Genomic DNA, 22969 nt, shown 5'->3' on the forward strand with positions numbered 1-22969 from the left:
AGACTGTAGCCCACCAGGCTCTTCTGTCCATGGAATTTTCCAGGCAAGAATACTGGAGTGGGTTGCCATCTTCTTCTCCAGGGGATTTTGCTGACCCAGGGATCAAACCCTTGTCTCCAGAGTCTCCTGTATTGCAGAAGGATTCTTTACCACTGAGTCACCGGGGAAGACTCCTTATTTATATATATTTGGCCGCAGTAGGTCTTCGTTGTAGCATGCAGGATCTTTTTATTTTTATTTTTTTTTTCAGTTGTGACATATGGGATCTAGTTCCCTGACCAGGAATTGAATCTAGATTCCCTACACTGGGAGCACAGAGTCTTAGTCACTGAACCACCAGGGAAGTCCCAAGGCTGGGTTCTTTGTACCTTTTTTTCTGGCTCTTACTAACAGAAGATGCACTAAAAACTAATTTGAAAGTGAAAAGTCGTTCAGTTGTGTCCGACTCTTTGCGACCCCATGGACTGTAGAGTCCATGGAATTCTCTAGGCCAGAATACTGGAGTGGGTAGCCTTTCCCTTCTCAGGGGATCTTCCCAACCCAGGGACTGAACCCAGGTCTCCCACATTGCGGGCAGATTTTTTACCAGCTGAGCCACCAGGGAAACCCAAGAATACCGGAGTGGGTAGCCTATCCCTTCTCCAGCGCATCTTCCAGACCCACGAATTGTCTCCTGCATTGCAGGTAGATTCTTTACCAACTGAGCTGCCAATTTGAGACACCCTAAAAAAATCAGCCACACCACTCCCACCCACCTTCTCCCTGGGGCTGCCCTGGAACACAGCCAGGATACCTTTTCCCATTGAATGTGCAGGTGGCTGTGGTTTGCTGCTTTCTGTCCCATTAACCTCTATTTTATCTGTTGAGAATAGCATCCCCCATTGCTGAAAGCAGTGGTTTGCCAACCCGGTGGGCTTGGAGTCCTGTTTGATGGAGCATTACAGAGAGCAAAAGGGAAAGTTTAAAGGGATTTGCTCCTCTAATTTCCTGAAAGGATCACAGACAAAGCTTGCCCTCTAGTAAAATGCTTTGTGTTTGCACTATAATAACAAGAATTTATTGCCACCACAGGGGAAAGGAGAGGCCAAGGAAAAATAGTCCCCCATTTCCTGGTTTTCCTTTGTTTCCATTACTACTCACAGACTACCATGCTGTTTAAAGCATATAAACTTAAACAGCTGCTCTTTCCTAATAGCCTAATGTATTCAGAAAGACTTTTTCTATTACTGTAAAACACAGTGCTAATTTCTTATTATTGAGCATGTGGGTTTTACTATGGAAGGACTCATGCTCAGGAAGAAGAAAAATCTTTCTTCTTTGAAGAAGTTCAAGATACATTTACATTGTTAGTTTCATGAAAAAAAATACACAGCAGATATATGTGTAGAATATACAAGGAATGGCTTCAAGAGAGTGCAATTGATGTGAGCGATACTTAAGAATCGGTCTTGCTAGAATATAAGCATATGAAACCAAAGATGCTATCTATTTTGTTCCCCCTGGGGTCTCCTGTAACATTGTAACACACGGAGTGGGTGCTCAAGATTTACCTATGGATGAAGGTCATGGCACCCCACTCCAGTACTCCTGCCTGGAAAATCCCATGGACGGCAGAGCCTGGTAGGCTGCAATCCATGGGGTCGCTAAGAGTCGGACATGACTGAGCAACTGAACTGATTGTTGAATATCTCACATGTCTATATGCCAGCCTAGACAAACATTTGAAGAGGAAGTCTTCAGGCTTCTAGCTCTCAAACTCTGGAGGTGCTCACACCCAACCCCATCTCTTGCTTACACGAACAGTTGGCATCCCCATCTCTTACTTGAACGCTTTGAAAAGTGTTGCTCAGTCGTGTCCGACTCTTTGCAACCTCATGGACTGTAGCCCACCAGGCTCCTCTGTCCATGATATTCTCCAGGCAAGAATACTGGAGTGGGTTGCCATTTCCTTCTCCAGGGGATCTTCCCAACCCAGGGATTGAACCCATGTATCCTGCGTTGGCAGGTGGATTCTTTACCACTGAGTCACCTGGGAAACCCAAACAATACTTTAACAAGACCCAAATTTGCCTACGTTTCCCCATTACATTCCCATCCCCGTGATGCAAATACACTCTTCCCTGGCCTGTAACATTCATCTTTGGCTAACCCCTGCTTATCTGCCAGGTCTCACCTTAAATTTCATTTCTGCTTTAAGGCTCTCCATCACACAACCTCACTGTATAAAATTCCTTATGATTTGCTGTCTTAGCATCCTGGATGTTTTTTCTTCAAAGCACATATCACGGTTATCATATAAATATCTGAGTTCATGTGTGCTAAGCTGTTTCAATTGTGTCCAACTCTTTGTGACCCCATGGACTGTATGTAGCCCACCAAGCTCCCCTGTCCATGGGATTCTCCAGGCAAGAGTACTGGAGTGGGTTGCTGTACCCTCCTCCAGGGGATCATCCCAACCCAGTGGTCAAACCCACGTCTCTTATGTCTCCTGCATTAGCAATAATACTCCCTTGATGAGATGATGGCTCCTTGATACTGGAAACTGTATTTATCATTTTCCAAAGTAGATTCCCAGCACCCAATGAGTCCTAGTTAGAGTGGTCACTTAAAAATATTTGTTGAATTAATGGATGAATGAGAGAGAGAAAGAAAGTGCGACGAAGGGAATAAAGAATCAGGGGATGGATGACTTAGTGTTTCTTTAGATTTGTCTAAATTTTATTGACACATCTAGACCTTAGCATACTGATCTTGACCATTGTTTTGCTTCTCAAATGATGAGTGTGTGTGTGTGTGGTGTATGTATTTTTATGTTTTTTAAGTTAGATTAAGGGTTGGCCATATTTCTATATAACCCAGAATACCAGAATAAATCCATATTGATTTAATAATGATTTACCTTATGAATTACCTAGCAAATGAAAGTCTGTATATCTGAAATAGAGGAATAATTTTCTTTTAAATCACACTGAATGTTAGTTGCTCATTTTGGATCTTAGCCGGTTACTAAATTTAAACCACAAAATGTGTAAATCATGCACATAAACTAGGATCTATGTGTGGTTAGTAGCAGTACTGTGTAACATCCACAAACACTTTCAACAGTGGCACACTTCTTAAGTACTTTGGGGTTTTTTGGCCTCACCCCACCGCATGTGGGACCTTAGTCCCTTGAGCAGGCATGACCTGCAGTGGAACTGTGCTCCTTCCCCACTGCACTGCCAGGGAAGTCCCTTCTTAGTACCTTGATCTGCTGCCCTACCTTTCCATTTTCATCTGATGGACAGTTGGTCTGATGGGTTGACTATACGTTTTATAACACAAATAAGGAAGACTCTGTAAACATAGCAATTATTAGGAATGACACACACACCCTTATCAAGACAAGGAGTTAATTGGCCTCAGGAAGATGGTGGCTCAAGGAGGATGTGCTGAAGGCTCCGTCCTGATTCTTGAGTCTTTCAGGGAAGGGCAGGACTTGGGTGGGTAGGTAGATAGGTGGGTGAGTTAAGCCTCCGACAGCCAAAGAAACTTCACAGAACCTTATCATGATAAAGAAAAATAAGAATGACTGTGTTCCTTTGCTCTTGTCTGAAATCAGTGGTATATCTACTTTTCTATCCTACAGCATTGTTATCGCCTGTTAGTTACAGGAGGGTTTTTTCGGTAGATTCTTTCACTCTAGCATTATCTTTCAAATGGATCACCTCCTTAGAGTGGCCCCTTTGCAAAAGCTGTGTCTATATTTAGGACTGTGTCTCTATTTTGAAATTTTTTCCTAAGGTACCTCATTATGCATATGAGTTTGGGTGATTTAAATCAGAACTAATACCTTCATCTGTCCTATCCTGATGGCTGTTATTCCTCCTTTTCTTCAGCCGTGGGTGTGAGCATCACATCTGAGAATTGGTTTCTGTACCTTAGCCAGCAGGAGACATAGGCTTTGAAGTCCTTCTGAAATGCAGACAACCACACTGGTTTTCTTCCATCTTGAGATAACTTTCAACCCTTATTATCATTCGAGTGAGACTGTATTTCTAAGGAGGATTTCAGTTTCACTTTGGTACACCAGGAGCCCACACCTGGGGAGAAATAACAGAGCCTCCTGTAAAATCAGCCTGACCTGTGCCTGCTTTCTCTCCTTCTCTGTGTCCCTAGGTAAGTGTGAAATCGGCTGGGCCTACTACTGCACAGGAGGAGGGGCTGCTGCCGCCATGCTGCTCTGCACATGGCTGGCTTGCTTCTCAGGCAAGAAACAGAAACAGTACCCATATTGAGATGGAGCCGCCAAGCGCAGACAGAGGAGAACATGGGCCACAGGGACCCCGAGGGACCGAAGCATCCACCTACTCTCAAAAGGCAGAAGAGTGCTTCTAAACCATACGATGCAAATGAAATGAAACCCAAAGGAATCAGAAACATCTTACCACATGGAAGGGTTGTGCAAGATTTGCAAAAGAAATGTAGAGCATGGAATGATACAGAAAAATGGACCAAAGGCTAAAAATATTGCAGGGTGTTGGGTGTTTCTATTCCACAGAGTATTGTTGATGTAGAACACATACACACACAAAACAAATCTATATATGCAAACAAGGTTTGTTTTTTGTTTTTTTTTTAGGATGATGACTCAGAGAATCAAAAGGGCTAGTAGAAACAGTATTACGTTAGGAAGCAGGGTAACCCAAAAAGGTTCCCTGTAAGTCATGGCACTTTTGAAAGCACACGAGCATATACAGACATACCCATGCAATACACATGCCCAAACACAGACATTTCCGTGGTTGCACAGACTGTACGAGATATTTAGTGGTGCGTTACTCCTCTGTTTTCTTTTTAATACACATTTAAAATACAGTATTATCACTTTATAAAGCATACATTAAACCTAATCAATGGACCAATAAGCCACTTTATCAGTATTTTGTATACCCTGCATAAACTCTTTACGCCCTCAACCTGTTTTCAGTGTTTATGCAGACCTTTAGAATTAAGCCTTTGTATTTCAATATTATTCAAAAAATATGCAATATTTCTCTGAGTAGTTTCTGCTGTGATATTCTTACGAAGTAAAGGGGCGACTTTGTGTCCACCATAGGAGAGAATTCGATGTGAGAGTAAGGAGAGACATTCTCCAGTCATTAGATCTTGTTTTCTTTCGTCCATTATTGTACTGTGCTATACCACATTTATTCCAATATTCATTTTGTAAAAAGTAAAAAGTGCTATTTTGTTTGTATTTGAAAAGCTCTGTGAATAAATTTTCTCTTTGATCAATAGCTCAGTGTGTCAAAGAGTGTCATAATTCAGTTATGGGGTTTGCTTCTTAATTTCCTAAAGGTAGCCTTTCAACTCCAACAGTTTTGTAAGTTTTTCATTTTATTTTTAGGCCTCCTATTCATTCACTCACTAGTCATCCAAGCAGGCATTCTTCCTGGCACACAAGGTACAAAGATAAAGTGAAGGTTGCTCAGTCGTGTCCAACTCTCTGTGACCCCATAGACTGTAGCCCGCCAGGCTCCTCTGTCCATGAAATTCTCCAGGCAATTCTACTGGAGTGGGTAGCCATTCCCCTCTCCAGGGGATCTTCCCAACCCAGGGGTTGAACCCAGGTCTCCCACATTGCAGGTGGATCCTTTACTGTCTGAGCCACCAGGGAAACCCAAGATTACTAGGGTGGGTAGCCTATGCCTTCTCCAGGGGATCTTCCCAACCCAAGAATCAAACCAGGGTCTCCTGCATTGCAGGTGGATTCTCTACCAGCTGAGCTACCATTAAAGGTGAATATGACATAATTCCTGCTTTCAACTTAAATTCTTTGCCACCAGAATTTAACTGCCTGTACACTGCATTTCAATCATGATCAAATCCTTATGAGAGAAGAATTTCAAGTCTGTTTTAGATGAAGTTTGAGAATCTGGGCAATATTTAGAAGTGGTTGAAGGCAACGAAAACCAAGTCAAGCATGGTTCAGTCTCTGGATGACGACAGGGTGGTCTCAAGCTGGCCGTGACGTGCTGCCCCTCCACTTTTATAGGGGGCTACCTTTCTTTGGTGTTTCTGTGCCAGGAGCAATGTCTTTCAGGCGTCTTGGCAATTCAGATCCTCTTACCCTCCTATTCCCAGCCTAAATCCTTGGCTAGAGTGAAAGATCTGCACCCTTTGACTACCCTTAAAGAGACCCAACTCTTTCAAAAGCAAAGATTGGATGATGGGTATTCTTCTATTAGGCAACGCTGAGTAAGCATGAAATCCTTAAAACTTCTGGTTCAATTGGTTTCTAAATTATATATTGTTCATATTTGGAAACTGGACATTCTGTTTACACATGTAAGTATATTTTTATTCTTTCAATGCATATTGAGCAATTTAACTTGAATATCTGAATATCACCCATGCTTCTGGCACTTTTAATCATCCAAGGTGAGGACTGATGCCACCCGGGAAGAACAATACAAGATTCTGGCCAGTAACATTCTGGACTTTCTGAGGCTTTGTTGCTATGGAAAAAGTCACTCTGCTCTCAGATGCTTATTTCATCCTGTGCTGAATGCCGTTTGATTGTGTCTCATTGTCCACTGAACAGGGGCTTTTCCACTCTGTGGCTTCCTGCTGGGAGGAGACAATTGCATTTTGCTTCCTCAATTAGCCCATCATTTTCACGTATTGCTAGTGCCTTTCAAATTTCTTTAACTGCACCTTCTTGTCAGAATAGTATTATGACTTCCTAAACTCACATCATCAAATTGGGAGTTCTCAATGGAATTCATTAAGGTCTAATTTCTTGGGCAGATTTAATGATAACATAGTCATTTTTATGTAATCTGCAGGGTTTTAGACATTAGCGAGCCTCCCTGGAATAAAAAGCTGATCACTCTGACATGATGAAGTCAATTGGCACACGCTTATACCTCCAGTTCTGACTAGTTGTAATTTTGGGGGGGGGGGGGTTCAAGATGTCCCAGGGCTTGATGAGCAGCATCTGATGTATTAGGAATTGTATAAAAAATCTAAAGAATTTTTATATTTTGATACTTCTTTTCAAATGAAAATCAGCTTTCATGAAATAATAATAATAGCAATAATGATAAAATCTCTAAGAATTATCTATCACTTCTTGCTGATGTACATGTAAGGGGCTGCGTTCAGAATCTCACAGATCTCTTGTACATGCTTATGAGGTAAGTGGTGTGGGGAGGGTTTCCTTGTTTTTAAGGAAGAGAAAACAATGCTTAAAGAAGTTAATTGATGAAACTGAATTGACCCTTCCAATTTTCAACATATTTTGTATAACAATTAATTTTTGAGCTCCTGCTACTTGCTAGGCATTCTGCAGGCATGCTAAGTCTCTTGTCATGTCCAACTCTGAGAGACCTTATGGAGAGTAGCCCACCAGGCTCCTCTGTCCATGGGATCCTCCAGGAAAGCATACTGGAGTGGGTTGCCATGCCCTCCTCCTGACCCAGGAATGGAGCCCCTGTCTCTTAATGTCTCCTGCATTGGCAGGCAGGTTCTTTACCACTAGTGCCACCTGGGAAGCCTGCTTTATTCTACTATGTATAAAGCACTCCATAAAGTGCAACCCTTGCTCTATGGGGGAAAACGAACAAGAACATCAGTGGTTACATGTCCCGGGTTGTCAATGGACTCTCAAACACAGGAAGGAAGTTCCTCCCAGGTAAAGAATTGTTTACCCTAATTTATTTATTAAAGATACATTTAAAAGATATAAGGAAAAGAAAGATGATAAGTGATGATTTTCTGCTCTTCAGAGACATCATTAAGAAAACGGAAAGGTAAGCCGAAGACTGGAAGAGTCAGCTATCTGGCAAAGAACTTACATTCAGAATATATAAGGAATAATAAAAAGACAAACAACTCAATGTTTTGAATGGTAGAAATAAATGGAATATTTTACGAAAGAAGATACACACAAATGCCAGTAATCACGTTGAAAAGGTGTTCACCATCTGAAGAATATACATACATGTATAACTGAATCCCTGTGCTGTACACCCGAAACAAACCCAATATTGTAAATCAACTATACTTCAACAAAAAAATAATTAAAAAAAGAAAACCTTTTTCCAGTCCTTCATAATGGAATGAGTTTGTCAGAATGTTACCGAAAAAAGTTTGTGGGTCTAGCTGCTCACCACTCAAAAGCCAGTAACAGGCCAGGTTGGTGGAAAGGAAAGTTAAGTTTGCCTTGTTTCAGATGGGGACACGGTTGGGGAGTGGGGTGGGGGAATAGGGGTTGGGGGGAGGGTGGCAGACATCTCTCCAAAGGCCGACTCCCACCCTGATGAGGGGTGGGAGCATTTACAGACAGAGTTGAGGGGGAAGGACCACTTGCAGAAACAGCATAGTCATCTCTGACAGCTTGAAATCAGTCATCAGTGGTGTGAGCCTTCTTAGAAATGCTACCAATAGATCGTGATGACAGGTTTGAGCAAGCCTACTGGATTGATAAGAAACTGCCTGTCATCTGAAGAGTAATTTTTGAGGGGACAAAATTGTACTAATTCCTCAGAGCAGGGCAAGAGGTTGCCATGACCTGGCTCATTGCCCTAACACCTACCAACGGGGTCAACGAGAAAATAATTGATTTTTCCCTGGAAGAGTTCGCCTGGTATGGAAAAAGGACAATATTCTCATGATTCATATCTTCTTTACTTTGGTATCCTGAGTGCCTGTGTCAATTTTTGTACACACAAGTGATCATTAAAGAAAGCATTTGGATCTGAAAATAAACGGCAGTGATGAAAAATGAGAAGGTTTTTAATGTGAATGAGAGCAGGGAAAAAACATCATTCTATCAGGCCATCTGTGGCCACGCTGAAGCTAAATTACTTCCATGAGCAGTTGGATCTGGAAACTTCCTCTTCTATTTTTTTTTTTTCCCTTAACAATTTTCACAATTCCACTTCTCTAGGATATGGGGAGGAACTGTCGCTTGTCCTGTTTTTGAAAATTATGCTGTGTCTTCTACACAGGATTGTCTGCTCAGCCATGGTGTTTTCTTAGGGCCTCCGATATCCTGGTAGTTTTCTTTTAATTATTTATTCATTTAAAAAGTGTTTACTGATCACTTAGTATGTATCATATGCTCTAATAGCTTCACTGTTAACATATTTTATATTTTACCATGGCCCTTAAGTTTCTCTGGGCTTCCCCAGTGTCTCAGATGGTAAAGAATTTGCCTGCAATGTGGGAGACCTGGGTTTGATCTCTTGGTTGGGAAGATCCCCTGGAGAAGAGAATGGCAACTCACTCCAGTATTCTTGCCTAGGAAATCCCATGAAGAGGAGAAGCCTAGTGGGCCACAGTTCATGGGGTCTTAAAAGAGTGGGACATGACTGTGCAACTAACTCTTTCACTTTAAGTTTCTCTATGCATTTAAATTCTTAAAATGAGGTTTTTTTTTCACAATCCTGTTAGCATATATTAGCCTATAATACCAATCATAGTATTTTTTGTAATGAGTGTTTAACTTGTAACTCACATAGAAATAAGCTTCAATAGGAGACATTTTTTTATATGGGCTGTCTGTTTTAATGCACTCATCTAGGATGAATTATTATTTGCCTGAGGGGAATTTTTAGTCATTAGTTTTCAAGCCACTTTACGGACAAACTCCAGGTCTTTAAGGAAGCCTTGGGGTTTAAGCTAATAGAAAGAGATGAGTGGATTAAGGCTAGTTATAACATGGGATTTACTGCCCTTGTTTGGCTAAAGCTTCATGTGAATGTCAGTGACTAAGACCTTCTAGCTCAGAGTGCCCAAGAGTTTGAATGTTGATTCCACCATGTATCTGTTGGGTGACCTTAATCAAGTTTCCTTACCCTATTTTCCTCATTTATGGAACCTGAATAATAGTCTTACCCTCTTAATGGAGTATTATGAAGATAACACAAGATAATCCATGGAAGAACTGTTGGTCCCTGTTTTCCATTGGAAGCTCAAAGGGAAGGTTCTTGCCAGTTTAGTTTGTCTTCTCTGTAATCCATTTACTTTGTCCTGTGAGGTCAGATAGGTTCAAGAATGCCTTCTTCCAAAACTCAGCTCTCTAGTCCTAAGTCTTATGAGTTTATTTCTCTACATCGTTTTGCTTTCCTCCAGCTACCTTGAAACATGTTGGCTTTGATATTCTGGCCCAGCTCTCTGAGAGTCTAAGCTGAGCTTTCTGAACCTTTATCTGTGTTCTCTATGACACCTGCCTCCTCTGGGCTTTGCCCTTTGTCATGATGAGCAAGGGACTTTAAAGTCTTTGGGCAAGAGGAATGAAGTAAACTGCACAAAAACGACATATGGACAAATTTCAATTTGTGCAAAATGACGTACAGAAAAGCTTTTTCACTGAGGCATTTTCAGAAAGAGCAGAAGTCTTGAAACAACTTAGATGCACATCGGTAGGGAACTCAAATAAATGATGGTACATTCGTAGGTGGAAAGCTATACAGCCATTTAAAAGCAGCATTTCTGTACTGATACAGAAACAGTTTCAAGATCTAAGAGAAAAGAGCGAGATGGAGAAACTTTATACAGTATGCTAAAATTTCTGCAAACGTTTTTAAAGGATAAATGTGTATTTGCTTTATACCAGTGGAATATTTCTAGAAAGATAAATAAGAAACAGATGATAATAGTTATCTCTGGATAAGAGTCATTGGTGGGAGGAAAACTTGCTTTAAGTGCCCTTCATATTGTTAAACTTATGGCTATATTATCTGTTGAAAAATAGCTAGATTACCTATTTTATTTTTTAAAGATAAAATGTGGACTTAAAAAAAAAAGTCTTTGTTGAATTTGTTACAATGTTTCTTCTGTTTTATATTTTGGTTGTTTGACCCAGAAGCATGTGGGATCTTAGCTTCCTGACCAGGGATCGAACTCACACCCCCTGCATTGGAAGGTGAAGACTCAACCACTGGACCACCAGAGAAGTCCCCCCAATTTTCCTTTTTTTGTTGCACTGCTCAGCATGTGGAACTTCCAGCCAGGGATTGAATCCATGCTCCCTGCAGTGGAAGCACAGAGTCTTAACACATGGATCACCAGGGAAGTCCCAAAAATAATTTTAAAATAACACAAGTGGTTTATTTAAAAAATGTATAACCCAGCTATGAAAGGATGGATATGCCTATTGTCAAAATCTATAGAAAATAACCTTTTCAATTCCATAGCCTATTAGAGTTCACAGCCAGCCCCCAAATTTCTGCAAATCCCGTGTTGGGGAGGGCATGTTTTTTGAGGCTACCTCTTACACACCCAGATTCTGCTTTTGTCCTTAATTTCTTTGCCCCTAATATAAAACTCGGTGCTCTTTCTTGTTTTCTATAAAAGAAAATTACTTCCAGTAAGCATTTATGAGTTTTTGTAGGTTTTACTGAAGATTTAGCAGGTGAAGCTGCAGGAGAGATTTACAACCCAGCATTGCAAACAACTATAAACGGAACAGCACACTACCTTCCTTTCGTTGCTTTCTGTTGTGATGTTCCACTAAGTCCACCAACCTGGTCTCTTCGTTGAACTGCTTCCTCTGGCCTCTTCTTTTCTCTAAAAGAGCAAACCAAGTTCTTTTTCTCTCCTGCATAGTCATTCTGTGTTCCTATTTCATTGTACCCTTGAAGCATATGCCAGGGCTCTCTTCTTCACTTGATTCAAAAAAGTATTATTTTCAAATTAAGGCAATTCTTACTTGGAAAGGAATTTTGACATCAACTCCAAAATTATGTAAAAATGCACAAAATTGCTAAAGTGACAAAATCGTTATTGACCTACATGCTCCAGTCAGACTTTCAATGTTCAGTTCTTCAGGGCCTTCTTCCCTTCTCCACCATCACCTCCCTGGGAAATCTTGTGTATTCTCCTGCCTCCAATTACATCCATATTCTGAAGGCTCCCAAAGGTATTGGGTGGGCCAAAAAGATCATTCAGGTTTTTCTGTAACATCTTATGGGATAAACACTTTTTGGTCAACCCAGTACATAGCTGGCCCCAGACTTCTTATAGCTAACTGCATACACAACATCTCCATTTAGCAAACTCAGAGATATATCAAGCCCACTGTCCAAAACTGGATTAATCTTCCTTCTAAACCAGCTCTGTCCCCAGTGTTCTTTGTGCATCACACAACTGTAAACAAAGTTGCTTGTAGTTCCACTTTCTTCATCTCCACTGATTCTTAATCCAGGTATTGTTAACAGATCTGAGCCAAGTTAGCCAACCCCACGTTCAAGTTCTTGTTGCAAACATTGAAAGCTTAGGATGTTTGGAGATTACAAGAGCTGTAAGTATCTCCACAAGTTTACCACCAGATGGGATGTTATGATTAAAGCAAGACTCCCACGAGATTCTGCCACATAGACAAACATTTGTTTGCAAGTTAGCACAAAAACGGTCATCCAATCTGTTCTACTGATTTGTACTTAAGGCACTTAGAAAAGTACTCAGCAGGAAAGGTTCACTTGAGCAGACGTGTCGATATTCAAGCAGCAGGATTCAACTCACCTTTTGGAGCAGAGCCCTCTGGTAAGCAGTGGGACAAAGAACCCAGTATCTGGTTACCAAGACTGAGGTTGAAAGTGAAAGGGATGTGGCCATTCCCTTCTCCAGGGCACCTTCCCAACCCAGGGATCAAACCTGGGTCTCCTGCATTGCAGGCAGATTCTTTACCATCTGAGCCACCAGGGAAGCCCAATCGAGAGCTAGGTTACCAGTTCTAAAGGTGACAGAGCCCTCTGGGCTCCTGAGACTCTCAAAAAGCACTGTTCATGCCAAGATAGAAGTGATTGTATAATTGACCAAAGTCAATTCATAAATTTTGACAGCCACTCTGTTCACCAATGAAATACTCCTAGCATTCCTCTGACAATGACCCAACACTGTAGTGAAGGTTGAATAGTGATGTTTGAAGGTATTTGTTGCTGTTGCCTCTGGTGAATGGATGTCTAATGAGGGTAGATTGAATGTTACATAGCCACCTCTGTGTAGAGATTTAGAAAAATCACAGACATTTGCGTGTCATTACATATTAGAGCATAACATACACATATATACATATATATGTATATTTATACATCACATTTTTAAAATACATTGCAGCAACTAACCAACATTGTAAAGCATTTATTAATAATAAAATTTAAAAGATGCTTTTTAAGGAAAAACATACATTGCGGACAAATATACCCTTCTTATCTGCATACTCCAAAGGCATCTTCGTACGTCCCCACTTGCTCTCCTCTAAATCCTATGTAAAACCATAGATCCAGTCATTTCCCTACCTGTGACTTCTTGCTTCTCTTGTTTTACCCGGTGTGTACATCTCTAACCACTCTGTCTCTTGTCACTCTCCTCCTTTTATCTATTGTGCTTGGCTACATTGTCTTCCTTTTGGTTCCCTCAATTAGCCAAGATATCAGGTGCCTTGTAGCATTTGTCCTTCTGCCCTGCCTGCCTAGAACATCCTTCTATACCTCTCTCAGCCTAACTAAACCCTACGCATAATTGAGGTCAGACATAAAGGAAACCGTTGCTGACTCTTCCTGCCTCAGCTAAAGGGAGAGTAGACCCTCCAATAATCAAAGATGGAATGAAGTAACCATCTATGTCTATCATTTGACTATTGTTACAGGGACAACATTTGTGTTCTTACCGAGCACTGCCACTGTCTCAGTGTTCAACAAATACTGGCTGTATGAGTGAATGGATTTAATAGAGCTATGTTGTATCTGAAGACCTTTGGCCACGGGCTTTTTTCTTTGTTTTCTTGTTTTATATAAACTTGAAGAGTTCATTGGCTTTATTAAATGATTCCTTTAATAAACCATTTAATTAGCTGGCAGCATCCCAACTAGCGAGTGGAAAGTTGCTCTCGAGTTTATTTGTAGTTGTGTCTGAGAATATCAATTGGTGTAGACTTTTTCGTCAGAGTCTTTGGAAATTGATATGACACATTAATTACTCAAACTAGATATACAGATAAGGCATACATCTGGTGTCTTTTGAAATCTAAACTCCAAATCCTCCTTATCTGATGGTTCCTAATAATCTTTAAGAAGAAAAACAGTTAAGACAAGAATAAACACAAATAATTGCACAGTACATCTGGAAGGAGTTTTCCCCATCACTTTTCCTTAGGGTCAAAGGTGGGGTGCAAAAGGCCTTAAAGTAAGAGTCAAAGGAAGTTTCTCAGGGAGGTAGTTTGGAAACTGTGCTGTGAATTAACTCCATATGGAGACATTCTATGAAGTTCAAAATCCACTGGTCTGCTCTGCTCAAGTAAACACAGATTAGAAATCTATTTGTTTATATTGCAAGGATTGGCTTTCTTTTATGGCATTCTGTGGTGTCTTGGAGGCAATGCAAGAAGATAATTTTGGCATTAAAAGATTGCCAATAAACTCCAAGGCATTAAAACGATCACTCAACTTTTCCCCTATTGTAGTTCTTACTAAGAGTACAGATGCTGGGACTTCTCTGGTGGTCCAGTGGTTAAGAATCCGCCTGCTAATGCAGGGGACACGGGTTCAATCCCTGGTCCAGGAAGATTCCACACGCTGAGGAGCAGCTATTGTTCATGAATAGCACCCATCTCTATGAGAAGCCCTTGCATTGCAGTGAAGCATAGTCCCCGCTCACTGCAACTAGAGAAAGCCCACAGCAATAAACACCCAGAGCCACCAAAAAAAAAAAAAAAAAAAAAAACTATTGAAAAGAATACAGATGCTTGAGCCTACTGTCAGAGTTTATTGTTCAAGAGATGTGGTCTAGGGGCCATAATTTGCATTTAAAAAATAAGTTAAAACACAAAAAGATACAGAAAGCTGTAAGGAAGAGCAAGCATCCATATTAACCCTATTTGTACACATAGATCTGGTTCACTACTTTCAGCTGTTGTGAAGCGTTCCATCCTGGTACAAGCCTCATCACTGTCAAGGTATCAGGTATGTCCTGCTGGGGAAATAAAGCACCTTGAGTTTGAAACAGAAGCGAATATTATTACAAATGAGGGACTAAAAACAGGTATTTTCTTTTTCTTCTTCAAGGAGTAGTCTGTATTGTCTTTTCAGCAATATTTACTAATGCAGGTGTGGCTTCCTCATGTCTTTTTATCAGAAAGCAATCTAGGGTCTTTCCTGGTGGTCCAGTGGTTAAGACTTCACCTTTCAATGCAAGGGGTGCAAGTTCGATCTCTGGTCTGGGAGCTAAGATCCCACACATGTCATAATCCCCCACCCCCTCAAAAAATACCATAAAACAGGAGCAAAATTGTAGCAAATCCAATAAAGGCTTTAATGATGGTCCACATTAAAAAAAAAAAAAACTTTTAAAAAAGAAGTATTTGAGAATAAAATTCGGATTTCATTAAGATAGTTTTGGTCACAAGGTAAAAATGACGGTATAGAATTCTGCATGTCTGCTACAGGGTAATTGATCTTCTTTTCTGAGCATATGCCAGCTGTTGTCAGTTCTGTCTTTTCCTCTGTGGATCTGAATGGACCCCAGGCCAGAACAGGCTGGTTTGTTTTCTTCAGACCATTCATCTTTTGTCTGGCTTGATCTCAGGATTCTGGGGAAAAAAAGGCTCTGATCTTTCCTGTTTTGTGGTTTTGCTTCTTTGGTTCTTTTTTGGATAAAATCATTCTGTTTTTTTGTTTAAAGTCATGAACTAGTAACAGTGTGAAAGTGAAAATGAAAGTATTAGCCACTCAGTCATGTCTGACGCTATGCGATCCCATGGACTGTAGCCCACAAGGCTCCTCTGTCCATGGAATTCTCCAGGCAAGAGTACTGGAGTGCATAGCCATTCCCTTCTCCAGGGGATCTTCCCGACTCGGGGATCCAACTTGGGTCTCTTGCATTGCATGCAGACTCTTTACCATCTGAGCCACCATGGAAGCCCAATAACAGTATATGGCACTGTAAAACAGGCCTGGCTTGAAGATCCATTTTTGCCATGTATTTGCTGGACAGGAGTGGTAATCTCTAAACCTCTGTTTCCTCATCTGTTAACCAGAGGCGATAATAGTATTTACCTAATGAGAAACTCACAACGTAATGCCAGTCAAATAGCAAGTGCTCAGTAAATATTATTTCTACTTAATATTTTTACATTTTGAAGTCTGGTGCTCAGTCATGTCTTAAGAAATCAAGAAGAACCTCTTCTACATGAAGTTAAAAGTCTGCATCTGACTCTCAATTGGAAATTTTCTGTCCACAATGGCTCTTAATTTCTTGGGCCATTAGCTTCTCGGATGATATTTATAAAGCCTAAGAAGCTGAGCTCTCATAGGTGAGAAGATCTATCTGATCAGACCATTACCTAATCCAGAAGGACTCCATACAGCTCTTTCATGGACTGCTATTGTCGATAACAGCTCACAACACTCATGTGATCTGATGTGGTATTTACATCCCAAGTGGAGATGCAACAGTTCAGACCCACGTGTTGTCCAATCAGGTGCTTGAGTAAGATATCTGCCAATAAGAGGGGCGGTGAAAAAATGCAATGCAAGGAAATACACAGAAACACCTGAGTGTTAGTTACACCACGCGAAACGTTCACGAATACGGATGAGAAACATTCAGCACAAATTGCAGGACCCCTGAGCCACGATGAATACTTCCTGTCTCCTGAGTTCAGAATCTTGGGAATTTCTCTCGGCGCCCTGCCTGTCTCTGCTGCTGGAGGTTGTCAGCAGGCTTTCCCACGGGTTGGGGGCTGCTTCTGGACATGATTAGGCTCTCAAGGAGCGATTCCCACGAGCTTCGCTGAGTGTCAGGTCGCTGTTGCAGACATTTTCACTCACTTGATTTTTTTTTTTTTTTTTTTTGCCTCTGGCAAATAGTTTTGAGCTATTGAATTAGTAAAGAAATGGGTTGGGCACTTCACGAGACTGAAGGAAGAATTGTTTTGACCTAGTTAAGCAACTGAATAAAATATTGTCTTTTAATGATCTCACTTCTAGCTAGGTGCATATATTTTTTTTAAAAAATTGGGGCTGTCAAGTTTTCTGTCAAAGAAAACAGAAAATGTAAATTATGAAGGTTTATTAAATAAAATATTCAAATAACGTGTCAAGAACTGTACTGGTTTTGAAACACACTGTGGACAATGTCCTCCCTTCCTCCCTCCCTTCCTAGCTATCATTTGTAAGTGACAAGAGCTGTGTGTATACACGAGAGAATAAAGCACAAACAAAGGTCCCACCATCAAGAAGCAATCAAATGAGGCGACAGACATGTTTATACACGGAGCCACAATTACAGGAGATCCAACCAGTCCACTCTAAAGGAGATCAGTCCTGGACGTTCATTGGAAGGACTGATGCTGAGGCTGAAACTCCAATACTTTGGCCACCTCATGCAAAGAGTTGACTTATTGGAAAAGACCCTGATGCTGGGAGAGATTGGGGGCAAGAGGAAAACGGGACGACAGAGGATGAGATGGCTGGATGGCATCACCGATTTGATGGACGTGAGTTTGCATGAACTCCGGGAGATGGTAATGGACAGGGAGGCCTGGTGTGCTGCGATTCATGGGGTCGTAAAGAGTCGGACATGACTGAGCGACTGAACTGAACTGAACTGTACAGGATCCAGTCAGGAGTATAGCAGGAAGCGGTTATTTTATCTCACCATTGAGGGGAAGCAACATAGAGGCATTGTCATTTGAATTTTGTTCTTGTTAAAAAAAAATCAGCTGCTGAACTGAGCACTTGTCAGATCTTATTATAGTCATATGTACACACATATATACACACACGTGCACACACACATGGGAGTCATTAAAGAAATAGACTCCTCAAGAATAGTAGGATAGAATTTTTAGACAGAATAAGTTTTTTAGCAAAATCTAGGATTGAATGCTTAGCAACAATGCTTAACTGGTTGTGTGTGCTAAGTCGCTTCAGTCATGTTCAACTCTTTGCGACCCTATGGACCGTAGCCCACTAAGCTCCTCTGTCCATGGGACTCTCCAGGCAAGAATACTGGAGTAGGTTGCCATTTCCTCCTCCAGGGGATCCTCCCAACTCAGAGATTGAACCTGTGTCTCTTAAGTCTCCTTCATTGGCAGGTGGGTTCTTTACCAGTAGTGCCTCCTGGGAAGCCTGCTTAACCGACTGGCCTTGTTTTGTTTATTTTTTGATTGAAGCATAGTTGATTTACAATGTTGTGTTCATTTCTGCTGCACAGCAAAGTGATTCAGTCACACATATACATACATCCTTTTTGGTTTCGGTTTTGAGTTCAGAGCTTTAGGACCCAACTTTGGTCCAGTTTATTACATACCTGTTTAATTTCTATGAGCTTTGTTTGTTGTTTTCTGAGAATTTTTAGGTAAGCAAAGATTAGGTGGAGATTGGGATTATAGCTTGCAGCATTGTTAGTAACATACATAGTGGATATTATTTGCAAATTCCTTCTTAGTAATAGAAAATCAATAGGGATTCACCGGTTGGATGTGGTGAGAGAGGACTTACAGGAAGCAAGGCTGATAGGCAAAGGTAGAGGGTCAAAGATTAGCTGGGTGCAGTGGGGAAAGGCAGGTGGCACTTCCTATCAGGAGAGGTGGGCCAGAGCAGAACGAGGCTAGTGAGTGGGACGAGGACTCCATCTGCCACTTAATGCTGATGACAGCCGTGGTTACGTCTCCATCCTCACAGTTCCCCTCTCACCGAGCCCCAGAGCCAAACAGCCAACAGCTGCCTGCTTCCATGAAGGTATCTGACACCATTCAAGTTAAGTGTCCAAAACAAAACCCTGATATTCCCTTTTCTATTTATTTTCTCCTCCAGTCTTATTCATCTCTGTCAACAGTAACCGTACCCACAGTCACGGAAGCCGAAAATTGAAAAGTCATCTTTCATCCTTCATTTTCACATCCGAGCCCACATCCAAAACAAATCCTATATCTGCTTGTTTTTCTCCAGGGCCACTATGAATATTACTCTAATCCTCCCTCCCCACCCCATCCCCTAAACAGCCACTGTATTTTTACGGTCTTTATAGTTTTGCCTTTTCCAGAATATCATATAAATGGAATCATGCAGTATGTAGCCTTTGCAGAAGGGCTTATTTTACTTTGAAGTAGGTATCTGAGATTTATTCCTGTCTCTGTACGACTTGATGCTCATTCCTTTTTATTACTGAATAGTATCCCCCTATGTGGCTGCAGCATACTTTGTTTATTCATTCACCTATTGAAGGACATAGTAACTGTTTCCAGTTCTGCTGCTGCTGCTGCTGCTAAGTCGCTTCAATCATGTCTGACTCTGTGTGACCCCATAGACGGCAGCCCACCAGGCTCCCCCGTCCCTGGGATTCTCCAGGCAAGAACACTGGAGTGGGTTGCCATTTCTTTCTCCAATGTGTAAAAGTGAAGTCGCTCAGTCGTGTCTGACTCTTAGCGACCCCATGGACTGTAGCCCACCAGGCTCCTCCGTCTATGGGATGTTCCAGGCAAGAGTACTGGAGTGGGATGCCGTTGCCTTCTCTGGTTTCCAGTTCTAAATCAATGAAGAATTGCTTCCTGGTTTTTTGTGCACATAAGTTTACAAATGAGTTGATTAAGTAGCCAGGAGCATGATTGCTGGACCATAGGGTAAGACTAGTAAGACCATGCTTACCTATATAAGGAAACTTCCAGCCGTCTTCCACAGTGAATGGACCGCACAACCGAACAATCCCTGCACCACTGACTGTGTTCCTTCAGTCAATGAATGAGCATTCCTGTTGCTCTGTACCCTTGTCAGCAATTGGTATTGTCAGATTTTTGTATTTTACTGTTCCAGTAGGTGTGTAGTGGCATCTCATTGTCATTCCTTTATTGATTTTTAGTGATATATATTTTAGTTATTTTCTTCATGATTGCTGGAGGGCTTACATTATATACCTTATTTTATCATAACCTACTTCAGATTTATACTAAACAAATTATAGTAAGACATAGACTAGATGTGAAGGGGAGCAGGTCACCCCATCTTTTTTCTGGCACCACAGGGAGAAATTCTGCCTTCACACAGAGTATGGGTGGGGTGAGGAGACTCAAAGGCTAAAAACTTTCTCTATTTTTAACAAGATTAACATAATTTGATTAAATATCTCTCCAATTGCTGTTATATCCTTAGGGCAATTTCCAGAGATTTTAAATGTTTGCTTCCCCTGCTTCTATTTTTATAACTCCCACCAGTTAAATGGTGTTTTGCTGGGGAGAAAATTCACCAAGGTCCTCATCTGAATATTCACACCATCATTCCAGGAGCCCCATCTCCTATCAGGACTATTTTTAAACTTTGAGGCTCAGTTAACAGACATCCAGGAAACAGGATGTCAACTTTTCACAAACGTGAAATAAATGTTATTGCTCTTGTTAATGAAAATGATTTTTAAAATAGTAAATCCATAGTAGTTAAATGGATAATATTTCCCAAGTTCCTGTACCAGCTTGATGGTAGGTAATATCAGCCATCAGTGAGGTTTAGCACTCAATATGTTTCTTTACTTATTCTTTTATTTTTTTACTGAATTAGAACTACTAAATCAACAAGAGAGCAAGTGATCTGTGACTTTGCTAACTATTTTTCAGGGCAAGGCAAGAACTCAGAATTCCAAAGGTAGTTTCTCACTGAAGACAACCTCTGGCATTCTGTCACGTGCAAAGGTTTATGAATGTCTCATCCTGGGATGCTTATGGTTTTCTAATCTATGCCTTGATTATGTTCCAATCTGGAAAGTAATATTTTCCTTTTTCATTGCATCATGTGAAGAAGTGAAGTTGCTCAGTCATGTGTGACCCTTTACAATCCCACGGACTGTAGCTTCCCAGGCTCCTCCGTCCATGGAATTTTTCAGGCAAGAGTACTGGAATGGCTTGCCATTTCCTTCTTCAGGGGATCTTCCTGACCTAGGATTTGAACCCGGGTCTCCCACATCGCAGGCAGATGCTTTACCCTCTGAGCCACCAGGGAAGCCCATGTGAAGATGGTTTTTAAATATAGCCAGCTAGTATGAAGTTCACTATCTTCTGTCAAGGTAAGTAGTTTACATACTTTTTGGAGTATAGTACTGATAGACAATCAGTCTATCCTATCCTATAAAATCCTGAAATCGTTGTCTTCAGCAATAACATCTTGAAATATCAGCTCTGAAGTGAGAAACTTAGGCTTTTCAGGATTCTTGATGTATTGTTGAGCTGTGACACCTGAATAAACTTCATGAAATTGTAGAGATGGTTTTTAGTGGCCTTATAAGTGTCATGAAGATCTGACTTTATCATAACTTTAACTTCAAAGGCTGACATAAGCATCTTCTCCTTTGAGAGTCAGGGAATTTCAGAGTGGAAAAAACAGGCTTACACTGCCAATTTATTTGCACAGTAGCCTGACAATACATTTATTCCCTAGGCTTAATTTGATTGCATCCCAACTGTCCTTCTTACTACAGCCATAGAATTGGGAGAAGGAGTCGTTTGTTGACTGCCAACTGCTATCTCTATGTGACGTGCTCATGGATGGTGGCGGAAGCCCTTCTTGACTGAGCCATTAGCTCACACTTTGTTAGTGTTCATATCAATACATTTTTTCCAGTCTATCCCATGACTCATAAAAGAATCCTTAACTTAAAAAAAAAAAGTTTCCATATATGGAATCTAGAAAAATGGTGGCGATGAACCTACTTGCAAGAAGGTAGGAGCAGAGAGCCAGCTGTGGAGAACGGACTTGTGGGCCCGGGGTGGTGGGGCGAGGGGAGGGTGGGGCGAACTGAGAGAGCAGCACGGACACGTATGCACTGTCGTTGTCGCTCAGTCTCCAAACTGTTTCCGACTCTCTGTGACACCACGGACTGCAGTGTGGCCCACTGGGCTCCTCTGTCCATGGAATTTTCCAGGCAAGAATACTGGAGTGGGCTGCCATTTCCTCCTCCAAAGGATCTTCCCGGACCAGGGATGGACACTCTCCATCCTGACACTATCTAGGGACCCATCATGGGATCCATCATGAAAAACAAAAACACTCTTATCACTGAGGGAATTTCAAGGGTTCAGAAGCTCCAGCCCAGGAACCTGGCACATAGACCAATCAAATTCTCTATTATGCAACTTACATCCTCAGCCAGTTGTGAAGTCTATGCCAGCAGCACATGAATTAGTCATTGCCCTTCCTCCTGGTACCCTGTTTATCCTATGCCGTATTCAGAGCTCTGTTTGATAAAAGCTCTGCCAATCTCTTATCGGACTGTTTCTCTGAGTTTGAGATTACAATCGTTTGTACCTGCATCTGCATGAAGAGTGAAACCCCAAGATGGCCCTCTCCAGTTGCAAGCTTTCTTTGTCTCTAATATTGCTTGTGCTTATTGTTTGCTGTGTCCCAGGCATGGTTCTCAGCTCCATACATGCCATTTTATCTTCACAATAAATCTATGAGAGTATTAACACCACTTTACACATGAGGAAAGAGGATCAAAAAGACATTTTGTCCAAAGTAACTTACCCAAAGTCACAAAACAAGCAGCAGAGCTATGATTCACAGCCAGGTTGCCTAGTTTTCAAAGTCTGTGCCCTTACCAATTAGATTATTCTTCTTGTAGCAGTAAGAACATCTTTGCACTGGAAAGTTCCAGAGAAATTCAGTTGGTTTATCATAAAAGCAATTTTTCTTTATTTGAAAAATGATGGAAAAGAATCTGGGGCTAATGTCATAATACAACAAGGCTTCTCAAAAGAAAACATATTTAAGACTAAGGTTAAACAAAAAGACAATTCAATACAATTCAATTCTCAAATATTTGTCATTCTTTGGATGCTTGCAAAAAATATTTATAGATTCCCCATTCCAACACTCACAGTCAAATTCTATATTTACACTGGGGAGCCTTTTCATTATTCTTTATTAGGAAGTTATTCGAAGTTGGCATGTTAGTGTTTTTACTTTCATCCCTAGTTTTATACCTTGCTGATCCA

The 22969-nt window shown here is 41.1% G+C and overlaps 1 protein-coding gene across 1 annotated transcript in view; it reads left to right on the forward strand.

Annotated features, from left to right (window-relative positions):
• LHFPL6 (LHFPL tetraspan subfamily member 6) overlaps window positions 1–5273 on the forward strand; it is a 236704-nt gene extending 231431 nt beyond the window's left edge. The window contains exon 4 of the mRNA XM_055542306.1: window positions 4159–5273. Within this exon, the coding sequence (XP_055398281.1) occupies window positions 4159–4277 (119 nt within the window). The 3' untranslated portion in view covers window positions 4278–5273. The remainder of the gene's footprint in view (window positions 1–4158) is intronic.
• The last annotated feature ends 17696 nt before the right edge of the window (window positions 5274–22969 follow it).

Source organism: Bubalus kerabau, chromosome 12 (genome assembly GCF_029407905.1).
Source record: "Bubalus kerabau isolate K-KA32 ecotype Philippines breed swamp buffalo chromosome 12, PCC_UOA_SB_1v2, whole genome shotgun sequence".
Taxonomy (NCBI): Eukaryota; Metazoa; Chordata; class Mammalia; order Artiodactyla; family Bovidae; genus Bubalus; species Bubalus kerabau.